The sequence below is a fragment of the Uloborus diversus genome, chromosome 8, assembly GCF_026930045.1.
Source record: "Uloborus diversus isolate 005 chromosome 8, Udiv.v.3.1, whole genome shotgun sequence".
In the NCBI taxonomy this organism is placed as follows: Eukaryota; Metazoa; Arthropoda; class Arachnida; order Araneae; family Uloboridae; genus Uloborus; species Uloborus diversus.
The window spans coordinates 42,485,294-42,503,450 of record NC_072738.1 but is presented as its reverse complement, the minus strand read 5'-3'; the positions used below and the strand labels follow the sequence as shown (position 1 = coordinate 42,503,450).

Here is an 18,157-nt window from a genome sequence, read left to right as displayed (position 1 = left end):
CAGCTTGTTGGTGGATGCGTCGACCCACGCGTTCTGACGTCACTCTGGCTGCCCCTGCACCCCTCAATCTTACCACATTTCGTTGTTCCAACCATCCTCAGCACAGCCGATGCACTGTGCTCGCATCCATGTGGATATCAGCTGCGATTTGACGTACGGACCAAACTCTCCTTCTCAGTCCGATCACCATATCCCTCGTAAAATCGTTTATCTGCTGGAAGTGCCTTCGTTGACGGCGGCCTGGCATTCTCTCGTGTTACACGTATCCTCCAAGACAAAAACTAAATTTCTTCGATAATTCTCGAGTCAGAAATAACGACACAAATATTGCCTATCCTGCAAGTTCCTTCCCTTATATCATACTTCACGTGCGTCGGAGAGCTGCGCATTTCACATCATTTACATAACTCAGTAATGTACGTCTACTCTAAAATTTGCATAAATTTCTGAACACTCCTTCTTGGTGTTGCATTTTCAATGTCGAGCAGTGTATTTCAAATCCAAATTTGATGCGAAAGATCACCATTCATGGTATTATTAAAAAAAAACATAACGCAATCGGCGGTTTTAGTTAATAGCTCTTAAAAGCAATTTAGGTAAGTAATTTCCCAGTGCTGTTTCTAACAACGATATTCGAGATGGATCCAACCCGTAATTCAAAAAGACAAAAGTTATTTTAACTTAAACCGAGATGAACCGAAATCCGCACTGTAAAAAAAAACTGTAAATTTTGAAGAAGTTATCCGTATTTTTTACAGAAAAAAACTGTTCGTAATAAAATACAGGATTTCTCTGTTTTTTTCAATCTGTAACCGGTTATAAGCGTTAACTGTTACCATCGCCTCACCGCGTACTTTGTTTTTCTTCGAAATTTCGCCCGCCTGGTTGGATTTTGGTTCTCGTGCTCGAGTTTTTTGATCTTATATTTATTTAAAGCGAGTAAGTCTTAAATCGTTTGCAACTTCCATTTCATTGCATCCTAATCAATATTTTATTATTATATTTTTTTGTCATCTGTTACAGAGGCATATTCGGAAATTTACCATTGTATACATGTATTTCGTAGTAGTATAGTAAATATTGAAATGTATTTATAAAAGTATAGTTTCATTTTTTAATCTTCATAAAATAATAAATCAGCTTGAATAAATAATAAAAATACGGAAGATTTCTGTAAAATAAACGGAAGAAAACTGGCGTCCTGGCTGACAGTTTTTTTCCGTAAATTTTACAGATTTTTTTTACAGTGCAACTTTTTTGCATCTCTTGGATGTTGTAACTTTACACATGCAAATAAACCTTAGTATTATTTGGTTTTGTTTTGCGCACCATATGCTTGCAAGAGAACAACCTCAATCGTATCAGGCACTAGCAAGAACAAACTGGTAGGTAAAGTACATGGTGTTTCAAAAAGATTGACCCGATTTGAAATGCGTATATTATGAAAACTATTAAAAATAGACACTTCAGATTAATTTTATAATTCATGGATAAAGTTTTTTTGCCTACAAAATTAAAGGTGCTCAATGTGTCCACCTTTGGATGCGTGGCATATCTCTACACGGTAGTCAAATTCGTCCTTAACTTTTGCAAGCATGTCTGCATCGACTGCTTCCGCTGCTTAAACAAACAACTCGTGTCTTTGAATTGTTTATACCATTTTCTGATGCTCTTCGGGGCAGGAGGTTCAACACCAGAGTGTTCTCGTCGAAAATCACGCTGAACAGTTGTTTCGGACTCGCACCTTGCGAAGCGTAGAACACAATGCAATTTTTGTCGTGCAATCGCTATTTTCGCAAACATAGAAATGACGGGCGAAGAAAGAGAGTTAGTGCTGCCTTTCGGCAACTCCGTGGAACTCGAGACTTTCCCCATCCTAACGATACCTTTATTTGATTAAACGAATTAAAATCTGAATAGTTATGATTTTTTGAAATCGGGTCATTCTTTTTGAAACACCCTGTATATTTATCTGCTATATGTTTACGGTCTTCGCTGGCAAGATAAATTTTGTTTAACCCACCAGTTTGTTGGCATTCTCAGCTTCAATGACATGAGATTTGCTTCATTGCCCGATTAATCGCAGTTAAAGGCTCTTGTGCCCGTCGTTAGGATGGGATAGCTAGAAGCTTTAGAATATTGCAGTGAATGCGCGGGCCATAGTCAGCACGCGAAGCTGGACCGTGTGACCCGGTGAGTGTTAAAAGTACAATATCAGAAAACGCGTTTAGTTTCAATTAAGGCTCCTATATAAGGGGAGCTGACTTATCCGACATTTTGGTTCCAAAATTGTCGGGCGAAAAAAATCGTATTTGTATAAAAGCCTCATTGCAGAAAACTGGTGCCCAAGCTATAGGTGTGTTGTCCGATTGATGTTTGATTATTTTAAGCGGTAGATGAATACGATTTAATTAATACAAATTTAAAAAAAAATAAAGTGTGAAAATGAGGTTTATTGCAGTAAACATTTCCCGATACATTTTTGCTGAATTTGTGAACGAGGTTATCTTTCTAAATTCACCTTAAGTGACATTTTACTCAATTTATCATCAATTGTTTTACGACATAGCAACCAATAAATATTATAAAGTATTTATAAATACTAGAAACGAGGTTGAATCCAATTTTGTCTTGGAACCAAAATGTCGGATAAGTCAGCCTGTCCTTTTCAAGGGGCTCTAGTTTCAATAGCATGAAGTTGGAGTCGAATATTCAGAAATTGGTTTTTGAAACACTTTAATTAAATAGGCGTCTAGTAGTTGATTACAATTTTTAGGAAACTTCCTTTTTTTCATATTTTTCAATGTTATTTAAAAAAATAAGAAAAAAATTTGAAATTTTATCTTTGGCTTGGGAGAACGATTTAAATGTAAAATCAGACAATGACAGAGAAAGTAAATAAAACATAGTATTTAAATTATATATATAATTAAAAACAGACACGAACTGAACTTAATCTTACATCCAAATTAATGTTTTATTAAATTTTGATGAAGTTTAAAAAAAAAAGTTTACAATTAGCCAAAACAACTACTTTGCGTGCATAATTCGGTCTCAAAAGCTTACTGACATTTCTCCCCTAGATCTTAACACATTTAAATTTTTTCAAGCACTTTACGAAAAAAAAAATTGTAAAAATCAGCAAAATAATGTAAGAGCAAATATTTTCTATTGACCCATCTGGTTACTGTAAAAGGAGAAATTTCACACTGTCGACTATTTTTCGAGTGCTTTTTTCTGATTTAGACGGGGGAATAGTTTTTCCTTTAAGCAAATTATCACTGAGACGTTCCATTCTACACTGCCTATTGCAACATGACTAGCAAGACAATGAGGTTTTATTGTATGTTCCTGTGAAGAAGTTGCGTATGTTAATTTTTTTTTCAAAGTTATTCTTTTACAAAAGGATTATACTGCAATGGCTTAACGCAGAAAAAAAAAAGAAAAAGAACGGAAGTATTTTAAGTGTAGATTTTAACTTAAAATGTTCTATAAAGTATTCTTTTTACTTCCTTTTACAAAAAAGGGAGTATTGTATTCGCGAAAAAAATTTCACTCAAAAATCGACCTTATTTTCAATTTTGCTAACCCCCGAATGAATGTTGAGTTTTGTTTTCGACTCGACAACAAGTGGATAAGAGCCTAAGAACGTATATACACGCGAAATAACCATTTTGACGATTTCACAGTTAATTACAACAAGTTTTCTCGTGAAGTCTGTATGTATGTATGTGCTTTTGTGCCTACCTGCGTATGTATGTCGTATTACTTAAGAACGAAATTGCCTAGAAAGTTAAAATTTAGTACGTAGACTCCTAGTGGGGTCTAGTTGTGCACCTCCCTTTTTGGTTGCATTCGGGTGTTTCTAAAAAGGTCTTTTGTCCCTTTTTGGGGGAAAATCATTGTTAATTTCGATGTAAACTCAGGTGATGTTATAATTTGGTGGACACTTGGCGATATATCGCCAGTCTTTTGCTCGCCAAGTTTTTTTTTTGCAACTTGGCGACAAATTTGGCGAGATTTTTTCTTTTTTTTAAATCTGGTTTCAATTTGGCTACTGTTGGTGATATTTAGAAAGTAAACTATTGAATCACATTAAAACTGCCGATAATCAGAAAATGACATTAAATTGGAGTAAAAGGAAGTCATGTGATGCACACATCAGCTCGTTTTAGACAATGAAATACTATTTCGCATTATTTACATATTGACGGTCAAACGTAATTCACATAAAACTGACTATTGCAACATAATGTTGCTCTTCTGCAGAGACAGCGAATAAATTTATACACTTAAAAAATCCAAAGACGTAACTTTAATGCAGAAAAACCACGTTATAATTGGTTTGCTTACTTTGGCAAACAATTTTGTTCTTTTTTTTTTAATGAATAAACCAACTTTAATAATTTCTGTTTTAAAAAGGTATACGGTCCCTTAAAGTGGAAAAAGATGAAATTTTAAGCATAGCGCGAAAACTACTTAATATTTTGAGCTCACATTGGGATTCTCGCATAAAAGCTCTTCTAAATTGTTTTCCTGTTTCAGATCATATTTTTTTCAAAAAGTATAATTATAATTCATAAAAAAATCTAAATTTACATTTTAGCTATTGTAAATGAAGTTTTTATTTTTGGGTCGATTCATATTTTGATACAAAAAAAAAAAATTTTGCCGTACCTAATCTAGTTTTTGTGTTTTGTGTGAAAATATCAAAATACGTTTTAACATTACGAGAGGGATTTTTCAAAACTCAATTCTGAAGTAACGGCTGATCGAATTAAACAAAATTTTGTATATAAAGTTAAAAAAGATCACAAGTATGTGATAAAAAAAGGGGGGGGGGGGGTTCTTATTGAAAAATTTGAAGTTAATGCTCGTTTTAATATGAAGACGACCCCTTAACAACAGGTAAATAACATAATTATGTAAAACACATTATTTCTGAAAAAATAACACCTTACACGTATCTCTATTGTCAATAGTCGTTGAATACGAACGACTGTTTCATTTTTTTTCTATGACTGTTCATTATAGTCAGTATTAAAACTGTCCTATGAGATAGTGGCTAATCATAAAAATATTCGCGCCGCAAACAACTCAAACAAAGGAGGGATTGCGCAAGTGGATCGAATCATTACTTTGCCAGACTCTGTAGAATTCCTTCTTTTTTTTTTCTCTGAAATTCTGAAAGCGGTTTGGATAATCAGGAAGTCGGTTAGTCAGAGTTCGGATAATTTGAGCTCTACTGTAATATTTTCTTAAATTATAACGCAACATGCTGCATTATCAGTTGATGTGACATTCCAGTACTTAAAAGAAACTTCTTTTTCTCCAGCCCTGTCCAGAAGCCAGTGATTTTCGAGCTGCGCAGTGCTCTGCGCACGACGATCGTCCTTACCGTGGCCGGAAGTACTCTTGGGTGCCATTCCACGACCCGGAAGACCCCTGCGCCCTCACCTGCAGAGCCCGCGGATACAATTTCGTGGCTAAGCACTCCAAGAAGGTGCAGGATGGAACGCGCTGCCGGGAGGGAGCGCTGGACATGTGTGTCGATGGACAATGCCAGGTACTCCCAAATGCTCACACAATTTGTACGGATAAGTTTACTCAATCAAATTTAATAAATCTTTACTAATAATAAAGCTACAAGTATCTCGGTCTGGATCACTCTCTGGCAGAATGTTTGGATCTCTCTCTGTCAGGATGTGTGGATCTCTGGATCTCTCTCTGTCAGGATGTCTGAATCCCTGGATCTCTCTCTGTCAAGATCTCTGTGATGCGCATAGCGCCTAGACCGTTCGGCTGATTTTCATGAAATTTGGCGCAAAATTAGTTTGTGGCATGGGAGTGTGCACCTCGAAGCGATTTTTCGAAAATTCGATTTTGTTCTTTTTCTGTTCCAATTTTAAGAACATTTAATACGGCAAATTATCATAACGTGGACGAGTAAATTACCAAATAACCATAACGTGGAACCGTAACATGGGCGAGCAATTTAACATAACAAATTAGCGAGAAATTCATCATCCATTATTTGTAAATATACAGGCAAATCAAATGACCTTTTACTTTTCTACTGCGGGCAAAGCCGTGCGGGTACCGCTGGTAAATAAATAAAACACGTTGCGTTATAGTAAAACGAGAAAACCGTGAAAAATATATTAATTTTTTTCATCAGTGTTTGTGCTGAATCTGAGTGTATGCACTGTAAGAAAATTCCGAAACGTCAAAGATTATTTCTGGGCAACGTTCCGGGATTTTTGGATTTTTTTGTTCCCCCCCCCCCCCCCAGCTTCCCGGGGAAAAACAATTCTTTGCGAAACATTTTCTGAAATACTCCAAGTTTCATAAATGCAGATTTCTCCCTGTATTGAAAACATCTTAACTACCAGTATGAAGATGTACTCAGTTTTTTATCAGCTCGTTGCTGAGCTTGTATCTTGTCTGAGTTCCAAAAGATTGGGGAATGCGGTCTCTGGGGTGTTTAGAGCTTTACAAGAATTGCTGCCAGTGAGCTGATCGGTATTAGCTTACAATCCTGCCTCTGCATCAGCCATGTTTGCTTTCGAAACCTATAATCTTTCTGAAGAGTTCAGAAGCCTTTCCAATAAAGTCAGTCACGCTTCTGGAATATACAGGGTGTCCTGAAAAAGACTGACTGTTTTTAAACATTTATAACAGGAGAACGGTTAATTATAAAAAACAAATTCTTGCGGAAAATTCATATGGTGAGCCCTAAATTCCCCCCCCCTCCACCCCACCCCCCCGAGTTTCACATTTTAGTTCAAAAATGTTTCAATAGATGGCGCTGCACATAGTAAGTCAAAAAAGAAGAATTGAAATTCACCGATTTTTCCTCCGATTGCGACTTGGGATTACAGCCGACGCGTCGGCTATTGTTTTGTTCATTTGTTCATTATTTTCAAAAAATTATGATGTAATTTTCTATACATTTTTTCTGATTTGCGGGCTTACTATCTGCAACGCCATCTATTGGAAAAATTTTCATCTAAAATTTGGAACTCTTTGGATTTACGACCCACCACATGAATTTTCTGCAAGAATTATTTTTTTATTATTTACCGTTTTCCTGTTATACATTTTTAAAAACAGTCAGTCTTTTTCAGGACACCCTGTATCAGGAACACTACAGGAAAAATTTAGAGTAGTAGCTTGACAACCAGGAAGGCGCCCTGAAGCAAATATGGTCGAAGCTGGTGCAGGACTTAAAGCAAATGTCAAGCAACTTGTTTACCAGCATTATTAAAGCATTTAGAACTTTATTTCCAACCTCGTTTGAGATTGAATCGCTCTGGAGAATCTATAACAATTCCTTTAGGCGAACTTCATAATAAGGAAGATGAGCATATCTTCATACTGTTAGCTAAAAATATTTTTTACATAACTGAGCCGTCTGCTTTGGAGCAATTTGCTGCAATTGAGGCAACTGTTTGCAAAAGTACTTGTGTTTCATAGGGTATTGGTAGAAACCCGTGAAATTCCGAATTGTTACCTGCGACGTTTCGAATTTCTTACCTTGTCTTCGCATAGATCACCAAATCAATCTTGACGAACCTGTGACTAACCAATGGCGTTCTAATAGAACTACTGGTTAATAAAAACTAATGACACATCTTATAGACAATAACCTTGGCGTCATCAAATCAACCAACTGGTAAATGTATGCGAACAGAAGATTACTGTGTGAGAAACGTTTTCAAAATGGCAATTTCCTCCCCTCCATCTAATGCATTTTCTTCCTTTGCCCAAAATTTAGTTCCATACGCATTTTTAACTTATATACTTATTTTGTTTCTTTTATTTCTGTAACTGTAGCCAATCGGGTGTGATCTTAGAGTAGGCTCCAACTTAAAAGTCGACGAATGTGGAATATGCGGAGGAGACGGATCCACCTGCCAAAAACCCACCTTTATTTGGCAAGAAGGAGATTACGGCGAATGCTCGGTCACCTGCGGTGGAGGTATGTGTGATTCATTTCTTATAGTAAAGTCTAAAGTAACACAAACGACATCTGCAATCCACAAAAACGTCAGCCAGCAAAGATCTTAGCCAATCAAATTACAACGATTGATGAGAAGTGCATCGACTTCGAAACATGGTTAAGTGATTTATTGCTTCAGTGGTTGTCGTATGCCGGATAAAACGGGAATAAACGAAGTTTTACATTCGATGAATTATCTACAGCATAATTATGTCAGGGGTGTGTTAAAATAAAAGCATCCGAGCAATTTTTAAGCCTGGGATTTTTATTTTTAGCCTGGGTTCAGAGTGTAATTTTTCATTTCATTGGTAATTGTAGGCATCTGACGGGTTCATTTCATTTTTCTGTTACCCAATGGTAGATTAAGACTCATTGTGGTACAGAAGAAAAGTTTGTCTTACTTTCTGAGATCACATCGCATTCTACATCAGCGATTCTCAACGTTGGGGGCGTAAATGAACTTCAAGGGGGGACGTGATAGTATAAAAGAAAAAATAAAAAGAAACAATGATATATTCAATTTTGTTGTTACATGGGAATATTTAAAAACCAGTGTCAGTCTTCTCATCAATGTTGTGAAAATGACTGATTGTGCACGTCAACCTCACCTAGTAATGATTGCCTCAAAATATTTTAATTTATTTCTTTGTTTTTTGAATTTCATATTCTCTGACTCTGGGGGGTCAAAATAAATGGGGAGGGGTATAATAGATTTATAGCAAACTATTTATAACTCTTAGGCCCTTTACTGTATCAAAGCTTTTTATTTGTTTTAAAATCTTAAGGATATACTGAATCTGAACTGGTATTTTGGTACGATCGCTTAATTTTGGATAATAATCATTGGTTGATAGCCGTATCAGTTAGATCGAAATGCAGAGTGGTTAAAAATAAACTTAGACTACTCAGAGGCTTAAAGCTCCGGCTCAAGTGAAAGGATTCAACTTGAATGTTACTTCAAATGTGTTAGGTAATATCATGCGGGCCAAATTTTTACAAAAAAAAAAAAAAAGGGGAAAAGAAGGAAAAGAAAAAGAGAAACAAATGTAAATTTTTGACACCGTGAATTCCAAATTATGATTTTCGCAATCGCGAGTGTGTGTGTATGCAGGCGTGTGGTGTGTGTGTGTGTGTAGGGTATAGACGCTACTGTCGAGGAATGGTCCCACTCGCGGAGGCCCGTGGACAGCGGAGTTCGCAGAGTTGTTTCATGCTTAAGTTAAGCCGTGAATGAACACAAACGATTTGTAACCATAGCGACGAAAATCTCTCCTCTTAATAAATATTAAACAACGAGTTAAACTCATTCTTGTCGTCACGGTAATCTGAAAAATCAGAGCAACGTCATCTTCGGTAAAGTGGAACAATAAGCAATTCGTAATTGCTCAAAAAAAAAAAAAAAAAAATACAAAATTTCGCCTTTAGGTGGCGCTTTTCAGACGAAAAGGACAATGAGGCAGTTAACAAAACAAAGGAAAATAAAAGTTTTTTTTTTTTTAAATACACAACTAGGGGTCTCTGCCCCTGCTCGCTGATAAGATTGCTTTGCAATCTTATTTGATTCGGAAAGTTTAAGAGTTACTTTTTATGAAAATTACTAATCACATTACTAATAGGAGTAGGGGATTCATTAAACTCAGACAACGTATTTCGTCAAACCTTTAGGATCAGGGGGTAGGCGCCGAAGTGAGAGATAAGGAATGCCGCGGAGAGTCCATGGTATCAATATCAGTGTACATGTTGCGGAAATACGCCAAAAGCGGGTACGCTAACTTTGATAGTAAAAAATATAGTTTTTCTTTACTTTTTTTTATCATTCATAATTTTCTGTTCTTATCATTGTTTTTATCTCAGGTAGAAATTCAGGTTCTAATGCTCGTTTTTAACAAAAAAAAAAAAAAAAAAAAAAAAATCATCAAAACTCTAACCTTTCCGAAAATCCTCCTTGCCTGTGGGGTAGGCCCAAAGCGGGTAGGGGGATCTCGGCAAATCGGGTTCTCTGCAGGCCCGACGAAAGGCCATGTCAGCCTATTCGGAAACTGGGGGGTCGGGCCTTGGGTGGGATGGCAATAATGACGCAAGAAAAGAAAGAGAGAAAAGGAAAGAGAAAAAGAAAGGAAAAAAAAGAAAGGAAGAAAGAGAGAAAGGGGGAAAAGACTCCGAAATAAAGATTAAGCAAAGTTTGGTATTCACTGTTGTGGCACTTAAAATAGAGTTAATTGTTTTCTAGTAAGCAGTTTTGGTTTTATTTCTTCCCCCACCCTTTTCCCCCTTTTCTTTTTTGCAATATACAAAAGCTAATACTGCAATGTAGAAAAAAAGCTAAAAGCGTCGAATTTTGGTTATCACGTAATTTTGTGGCTTAAGGGCGAAACAAAAAATGTAAAGGGATTCAAATACATTGGAAGATATGTTGTAAGAGTATTAAAAGGAAGCATTAAATGCTATTAGAAAAGTTTTTTTGATCTTTGTGATTTTTATAGAAATATTTGTAAATTGACCATTTTTTACCTTTTTTATCAAATTTTTCATTCAATGAGCGACCTCAAAACATAAATATTATTTTTTTTAAAATTTTTTTCACATGTTTATTATGTCAATACACAACTTTTTTTTTTTTTTTGCTATTAGAAGTTGTTTCTCGAAAATATCGTTTTTTCTGCCCACCCTGATACACGTGTCTCATGGATACAGAGAATCTCTTTGTCAGTGCAAAATAAGTGAGCAGGGATGAAAAGACATCTGACAATACGGGTTTCTTGTGACCCCAAAACGAGTGTAGTAATCTGCATTTTTGTGCAATTAAGTGGTCTTATTTCTTATTTTACCAATCATAATGTGGGTTTTAATGTGTAATTTGTGCACTGCATCCAGACGGTTTTCACTGGAGCACAAAAGCAACTTGTACCTTTTGTCTTTGTTTGCTCGCAGAAGATGATTTGATAACTTCTTGACTAGGTATCCAGCTCTCCGAATCGTTTTGCCGAAACAAGGAAACCAACGAAGCAGTGGACCCGAGGTTGTGCAACTTGTCCATCCGGCCCAGAACCAAAGCGAAGCATTGCAACAGGTTTCCTTGTCCTGTGGTGTGAGTACAAAACGATGGAATTCATTATCCACTTTCAGACATATGCCAGATTTAGTATTTTGATTACCCTTGCTTGTAAAACCTCGGATTTATTGCTTACAACCAGGGCCCGATTAAGCCAAACTGGTGCCCAGGTCCTGAGTAGATGTTGGTGCCCCCCCCCCCCCCCATGAGAAAATTCGCACAATTTTAAAGTCAATGTTTCATACTAGAAACCTAATATACTAGAAACTTCATTTTAAAGGAACATTACTATATTTGAAAGGAAACCTGGGATTTGAATACCGAACACTTGATAGTCACCATACTAATCACAGTTAAAATTGCCTTACCTTAAGACAAAAAAAAGCTAAAAAACAATTTAAAACTGAAAAAAAAAAAATTACTAATTCTGACACCATTTTTTAAAAAGGCTTTTTTCTGGCTTTAACAGAGGCAAATGTGTCGATCAAATAATCGAAATCTATGTTTGATGTCACAGAATTTTCAATGGTCAATGAGGAAAATGCCTGTAAATTATCCTGAGAAACGCAGCTTCTCAAATGATTTTTGATTCTTTTCAAAAATGAAAAGGAATGTTCACTGGAACAGCTGTTGATAGACAAGGTTAGAAGAAGCTGCAGGGCTGAATCCACATTCGGAAATGTATGTGTAATGTTTAGTGATCTTATCTTTTTAAAACATTCTCCAGGAGAAGGGTTACCTTTTGCAAAAATTTGAAAGTGTGTTAATTCGTCTGGAAAATGTTCATCTATATCATCCAAGTAATTACTTTGAAATTCCAGAACTAAGGAACAACGACCTCTTTACGCGAAATGTTTTTAACTTTGAGGTTTTGAGCTGATTTTTAAAAAATTTTGAGCCTCCTCTCCCTTAAAGTTGAGAAAACGTAAAATGAGCTTAAAAAAAAAAAAAAAAAAAAGAAGTAAGTGAATTTAGTCTAGGCTATTTTGGTGCCCCTAAATTTGTGGTGCCCAGGTCCGCGGACCCGCCGGACCGTGCGTTAATCAGGCCCTGCTTACAACTGTGCTTACAAATTGCTCACTCCTTTCAAAAACGTCATTCAGAACTTCTGGGGAACGACATTTGTTCTCATTCGTTGGATGGAGGTAAGGCCGCTTTATAAGGGGAGCTGACTTATCCGACATTTTGGTTCCAAAATTGCAGGGGCACAAAATTAGCTTTTCTAAAAAAAAGCCTCGTTGCAGAAAACTGGTGCTCAAGCTTTTTAGTTGAGTTGTCTGATTGATGTTTGATTATTTTATTCTTTAAATGAAAAAGATTTAATTAATACAAGTTAGAAAAAAATCAGGTGTGGAAATGACGTTCATTACAGTAAACATTTCCCGACACATTTTTGTTGCATTTGTGAATTAAGTTATCTTTCTAGATTGACCTTGAGTGACATTTTACTCAACTGAACATCAATTATTTTACGACATAGCAACCAGCAGATGTTATAACGTATTTATAAATACTGGAAACAGGGTTAGATCCAAAGCTGTCTTGGAACCAAAGTGTCGGATAAGTCGGCCTGTTCTCTTATAGGGGATTTAGATGAAGGGGGAAAAAATGGCCAACGTATTTGCACGGATACCAATCAGGAGTCCCAAAACTATTATAAGGTCCCTAGATGAGTAAACGTTGCTTATATGCGTACGGGGGAACCTGGAGTAGAGCTATTGGGTAAAGCCCAATCTGAAATAAGTAAAGGTTAAATTGAAATTAATAATGTTGTAAGATTCCGGGCTGTTGTGCCGTGGTCTGAGTGTTGTTACTCCAAACGTTTCGGCCGCATCTTGTAGACCACGGCACAATCTTACAACATTATTGACACCGGCTGTGAAAGCCTTTATTCTTACATTAAATTGAAATTGTTGACCGTATTACCCTCGAGCGTAATTGTTTCCATACAAACGTTAACCGCCTCACATTACTCGAAACAGCTGATGTGAGGAACCCGAAATAAATAAATTAATTAAATTTCATGTTAAACAAACTTTAAAAAGATTTTTTTCAGAATCACTTGTGCCCAATTGCTAATCCTATTAAAAGGCAATTCCATCGCAACAGACTCATTAACTTTAAAGGGAAGAAAATGTCCCTTGCGGCTTTAAAACAGCATTAATTTTTTTTCTGCAATGTGACTGTTCATCGCATGTGACAGAAACTAGATAAATATAGTAACTTTGAGAAAAACATTTCATATTAGTAAAAAAAATTTTAAAAACGATCACCAATGCAGGCTAGAATGAATAACCATTGTTTTCAATATCTTTTTCAAATTTATGATTAATAAAAAAAATATATTTATTTCAAAATAACCACATTTACCTAGTTTCTGTCATTACATCCAGTATACAGCTACATTTCAAATAAATATTTATTGCCATTTCAAAGCAGAAGGGTCATTTTTCCTCTAATTAATGTTATGCCTTCTCTTAAATAGTAAACCTTAAACAGTTTCGAAATGGTTGAGCCGGTACTAATTTCAGTGCTTGTGTCATTTTTGCAAAAGAAAAAACTTGTTTTACAATGAAAATAATGAACATTAAGTGTTATTTTGATGCAAAAATATATAATGCTCCCTTCGTATCTTTTAACTGCTTAAGTTATTCGAAAAATATACCAAGAACTTTTATAATCTGGAAAAAAAAAAAGCAGGAAATGTATGGAACATTTGGCAGGAGTGTTCGAGTAAAGCAGCATTTTGAATCAGTCCCTGATTTTTTGGTTGCAGGCGATGAAAATGAAAAATATTTCAAAAAACATTAAACAAAAAATAGCTAAACCGAGCTTTGTTCATTTTCACCTGCCTGTGTTGGTGGTTTAAACACTACCGTCACAACGAAAAAAGTTAACTCAATCGCTAAACGTCCAAATTATACCTTCTAAGCATTAGGGGGACCGGAGTAGTGTCATTTTTTTTTAAACAAAGAAATTTTTACTATTTTTATTGTCTTGATCACTGATGCAATTTCCCTGGTTATGAACTATATTTTCCCCTGTCATGAACAAATTTTCAATTCTGGATCGATGAAAATCAATGGGTTATGGAGTAAAACATCTGGAGTTGTCATTTTCGATCTCAGAAACAAACTTCATGTTTTTTGTCACACAGTGATCAGAAAGAAAGGGAAATCAAGCAGAGCAATGTTCGGGGAGTACGGTGGGTGAGGCAACCCATTGACACTGATTTTGTTTCTCCAGGGCGCTCGTCTTCAGCGGTGTGGTCCTATTTTTCACTTACACCTCTTCTGTAGAAAATCGCTGGAGTTCTCCTGACATTGCACCATCTGATTTCCCTTTTTCCCATCGCTACTGCACTTCCTAAGTAACAAAAGCCTTAAAATTTGGCTACTGCACATGATGCTTTTTCATAGGGGTGAAGTAGGGGGGTTTCATGTTAAATTTTTCGATTAAAAGCTGAAAAGCGCAATTTTAGGCCCTGAGATCATTTTACACATGTGTGCTCATACATGACTTTTTGTTCTTTTATGAGAGGGTTTTGTTGTTCCCCTTATCCCCCCTGGTACGCCACTGATGCAAAGTCCAGATATTTTGCTCCGAAACCGATTTATTTTTATCGATCCAAGATTGGATATTTGCACATTAGGTAGATAAAGATGCTGATTTTTACGTCTAGAAAAAATACAGAGTAATAAAAAATAAACATTTTTTCTATTGCTAATGTAAAATTTAGGATCTTTTTTCCCGTCCTAGATGGGCAACGGGCCAGTGGGGTCCTTGTTCTGCGACCTGCGGGCCGGGTCTCCAGTCCCGGCCCGTGTTCTGCGTGCAGGGAGGGCCCAACGGGACCCAGATCGACGTCAAATCCGAGTTCTGCCCCAGACACAAGCCCATGACAGAGAGGAGCTGCTCCATCGAAGAATGTCCTAGATGGTTTCAAGGACCATGGACACCGGTACACCTTTCTCATTTCTGTTTCTTTTTTTCTTTAAATACAGTGAAGCACCGTTTATACGTTTTTGAAGGGACTGTATGAAAAAAGCGTATAAAGGAAAAAACGTATAATAGATATACGTAAATGTGTATTTGACTCTGCAGGGACCAATTTAAAAAACGTATAAATGATAAAAACGTATAAAAGTGAAACGCATAAACGGTGCTCCACTGATAATTGCGATGATTTATTTACACAGCAAAAGTTCTCTTGAAGTGTCCCTTCATGGTACTGTTGTAGCTCATGCAGTCGAGGTTTACGAAAACAGTTATAGTTTGAAATTTTGTCAATAGATGCCACTGAACTACCTTAACAATGAAATTTAGTTAATGAGTATGTGTTATCAAATTTAATTGAAGAAGATTTTTCATTAAAAAAATATATTTCTTTGAAAATTGTAATCGATAACACTTTTCCGAAATACATTTTACATGTACAATATCAAATTATACAAATACAAAAGTGACGACCAGCAACAGGCTCTGGGCCCAGCTAGACTGGTCCTAGTCAATTTACAATCCCCAGTGAAGATCAATGGCCCTCTTAAAACTATCTACTCCCTTGCTCATTACCACCTCTTCCGGTAAACTGTTCCGAGGTTCCACTACCCTGCTATAATAATAATTTTTCCTAATATCCATATTAGCCTGAGATTTAAATAGAATTTAATCGATTAAAATTTATATCTGTTTTGTAATTTGTCAGGAACCAAGTTTTCGGTTTAATATATAAGGGTCAACTGATAAAAAAAAGAGTGGGGGTTGAAAATCACAGATCTAACTTAATAATCAGTTTTCAACACTGTTGAAATTCTACATAGCATAGATTTGCTATTTCATTCGTATTCATCCAGTAGAACCAGTAGTCTCTGAGTACTATCAGTTTATTTTAACTACCCTCTGTATTCACCAAGAGTTTTGAAACACCCTGAGGGGATCTATACAGTACAACCTTGTTTATCCAGACTAACTGGGACTAAAGACAGTCCGGATAATTGAAAATACTGATAATACGAATAATGAGTAAAACAAAACAGACGTGCCTTTTATTACAACGAACAAAATTACATAGGATTGCTTTGTGAAAACTTTTTATCATTTCTAGTTCAACAACTCTCCAAATGTGCCACAATTTTGGTCAGAAGACTATAATTTATTGCACCAATTGTGCAAGAGTTGAACTGTAAAAACGATTCAGAAACGTTCCTGGGAAAAAAATAGGCATTCGATGTGTGTATCCAAATTCTTCCAGTAACATATCTCGCAAAAACCAGGAATGTTTTCTGCTAAAATTCAGTAACCTTCCTGAAATCCAGAAATCTTCCCGTTTAAAACCAGTTGTGTCTCTGGACCCTTAGAAGAATCTTAGTTAGGGATAATACAACAGCTTGACACCTTCCTGATGTATAAAGATGTCTCCAAAATAGTATTGCAAACATGGTCAAAGCTACGCCAGAATTGCAAGCTAGTTCCACCCTTAATTTCATTTCTTGCAAAGCCACGTAGTTCAAAGACTTTCGCTTTTCTTGAGAGTTATATCAGTCTGGACGAGCCGTAAACGGACAGAAGCCGATACACTTAATAAATTCCCTCTATGATTCTTTAAACTGGGAGCTAAAAATATTTTTTCGACAGAGAGAAGTCCGCATTCGTGCAACTTGTACCAATTCAGGAAACATTTTGACAAAGATACTTGATATTTCCTGGAAGTGGGCAAAAACTATTGAAATCCCAAAACGTTACACCGAAATACTCAGTAACGTTTCGGAGTTTATTTATAGTGTATACATTAAATCAAAATAAAAAACTAATGTTTGGCGTACTAATACTTCAGCTATCATAATTAAAAATGCTTATTTATGGGAGCATAACAAAACTTTTTTTAAAACTCTACAAATTTGATCCTTAATAATCGGCGATCCGGATGAACGGGGGCCGGACGAACGAGATTGTACATTTTCTGTTCTCTCCGCAGTGTTCGGCGACGTGTGGCACGGGCGTGCAGAATCGTGCCGTGGTGTGCCGCGACACCCGCAGCCAATACAGCGACCTTTGCGACCCGGGTGAGATGCCGCGGCGACAGCGGAACTGCGACTCCCGGCGGCCCTGCCCCACGGTGGCGACGGAAGAATCCACCGCCTCACCACCCCCCTGTGAGTATCTCCCTCTAAGAGCTGTTTTGAAGGGACATTACCAGAAATACCTCCTGGAGGGGATTTTTTGATCAAAATTACCTCCGGAGGGGTTGTTGTTGGTGAGAAAAACCTTCTGGAGGGATTTTTTTTTTTTTTAAATCAACAATACCTTCTGGAGGGATGTTTTGATCAAAAACACCTCCTGAAGGTTTTTTTTTTTTTTTTTGGATCAAAACAGCCCTTTCATATGCATAAACTACTGTATTAGAATTTGCATTTTAAGTTAAAGCCAATGGCTCTGAAGGGTGTTTTAGACCCCCAAACCCCCGCTGCGCCACTGCGAAGGAGAGATGTTTAGTCTTTTAAGAATATATTATCCAAAGTAGGGGAACATGGGGCAAAGTGAAATGGTGAAATATTTTCTCTGCTTTTATCTCCACCTATCTGGTATTATTTTAACTATATAGCACCACATGAAGTCTATTCCAGTCAGGAAAAAAATACTGCCGAAGATTCAAGCATTTGGTAATACAGGCAATTTTTTTTTAAATAACACTCATATTGTAATATTTTGTTGTAGTTCAAAAATTATTTTTGTTACTATAAAATGATAAAGTTATTGTTATTAACATTTTAAATATTAATTGAGACCTCCTAATATTTAATGCAGCATTAGTTTAGTTAATTTTAGGCTTGTTTGTATTTTAACTCAGTCAATCATTTAAAGTAAATCACTAATGTTTTCGTTTATTAATTAATTTATTTACATTCCTTCATTTCCTAAATCACTTATTTATTCATTCATTCACTTATTTTCTTATTCATTCATTCTTTTACTCGCTCATTTATTTATTGTTCTTTATTGTTTCATTATCTTTTATTTATTCATTCAACCTTTTATTTACTGATTCTTTTGATCAAAACTATGTTTTATAATCGAATAGAAAATATTTCATGAGAAAAATATTT

At 36.1% G+C, this 18,157-nt stretch overlaps 1 protein-coding gene across 1 annotated transcript in view; it reads left to right on the top strand.

Annotated features, from left to right (window-relative positions):
• LOC129228329 (ADAMTS-like protein 3) overlaps window positions 1–18,157 on the top strand; it is a 116,821-nt gene that overhangs the window by 27,118 nt on the left and 71,546 nt on the right. Inside the window, exons 4-8 of the mRNA XM_054863006.1 lie at window positions 5,336–5,566; window positions 7,837–7,981; window positions 10,961–11,090; window positions 14,814–15,015; window positions 17,029–17,206. Of these exons, the coding sequence (XP_054718981.1) occupies window positions 5,336–5,566; window positions 7,837–7,981; window positions 10,961–11,090; window positions 14,814–15,015; window positions 17,029–17,206 (886 nt within the window). The remainder of the gene's footprint in view (window positions 1–5,335; window positions 5,567–7,836; window positions 7,982–10,960; window positions 11,091–14,813; window positions 15,016–17,028; window positions 17,207–18,157) is intronic.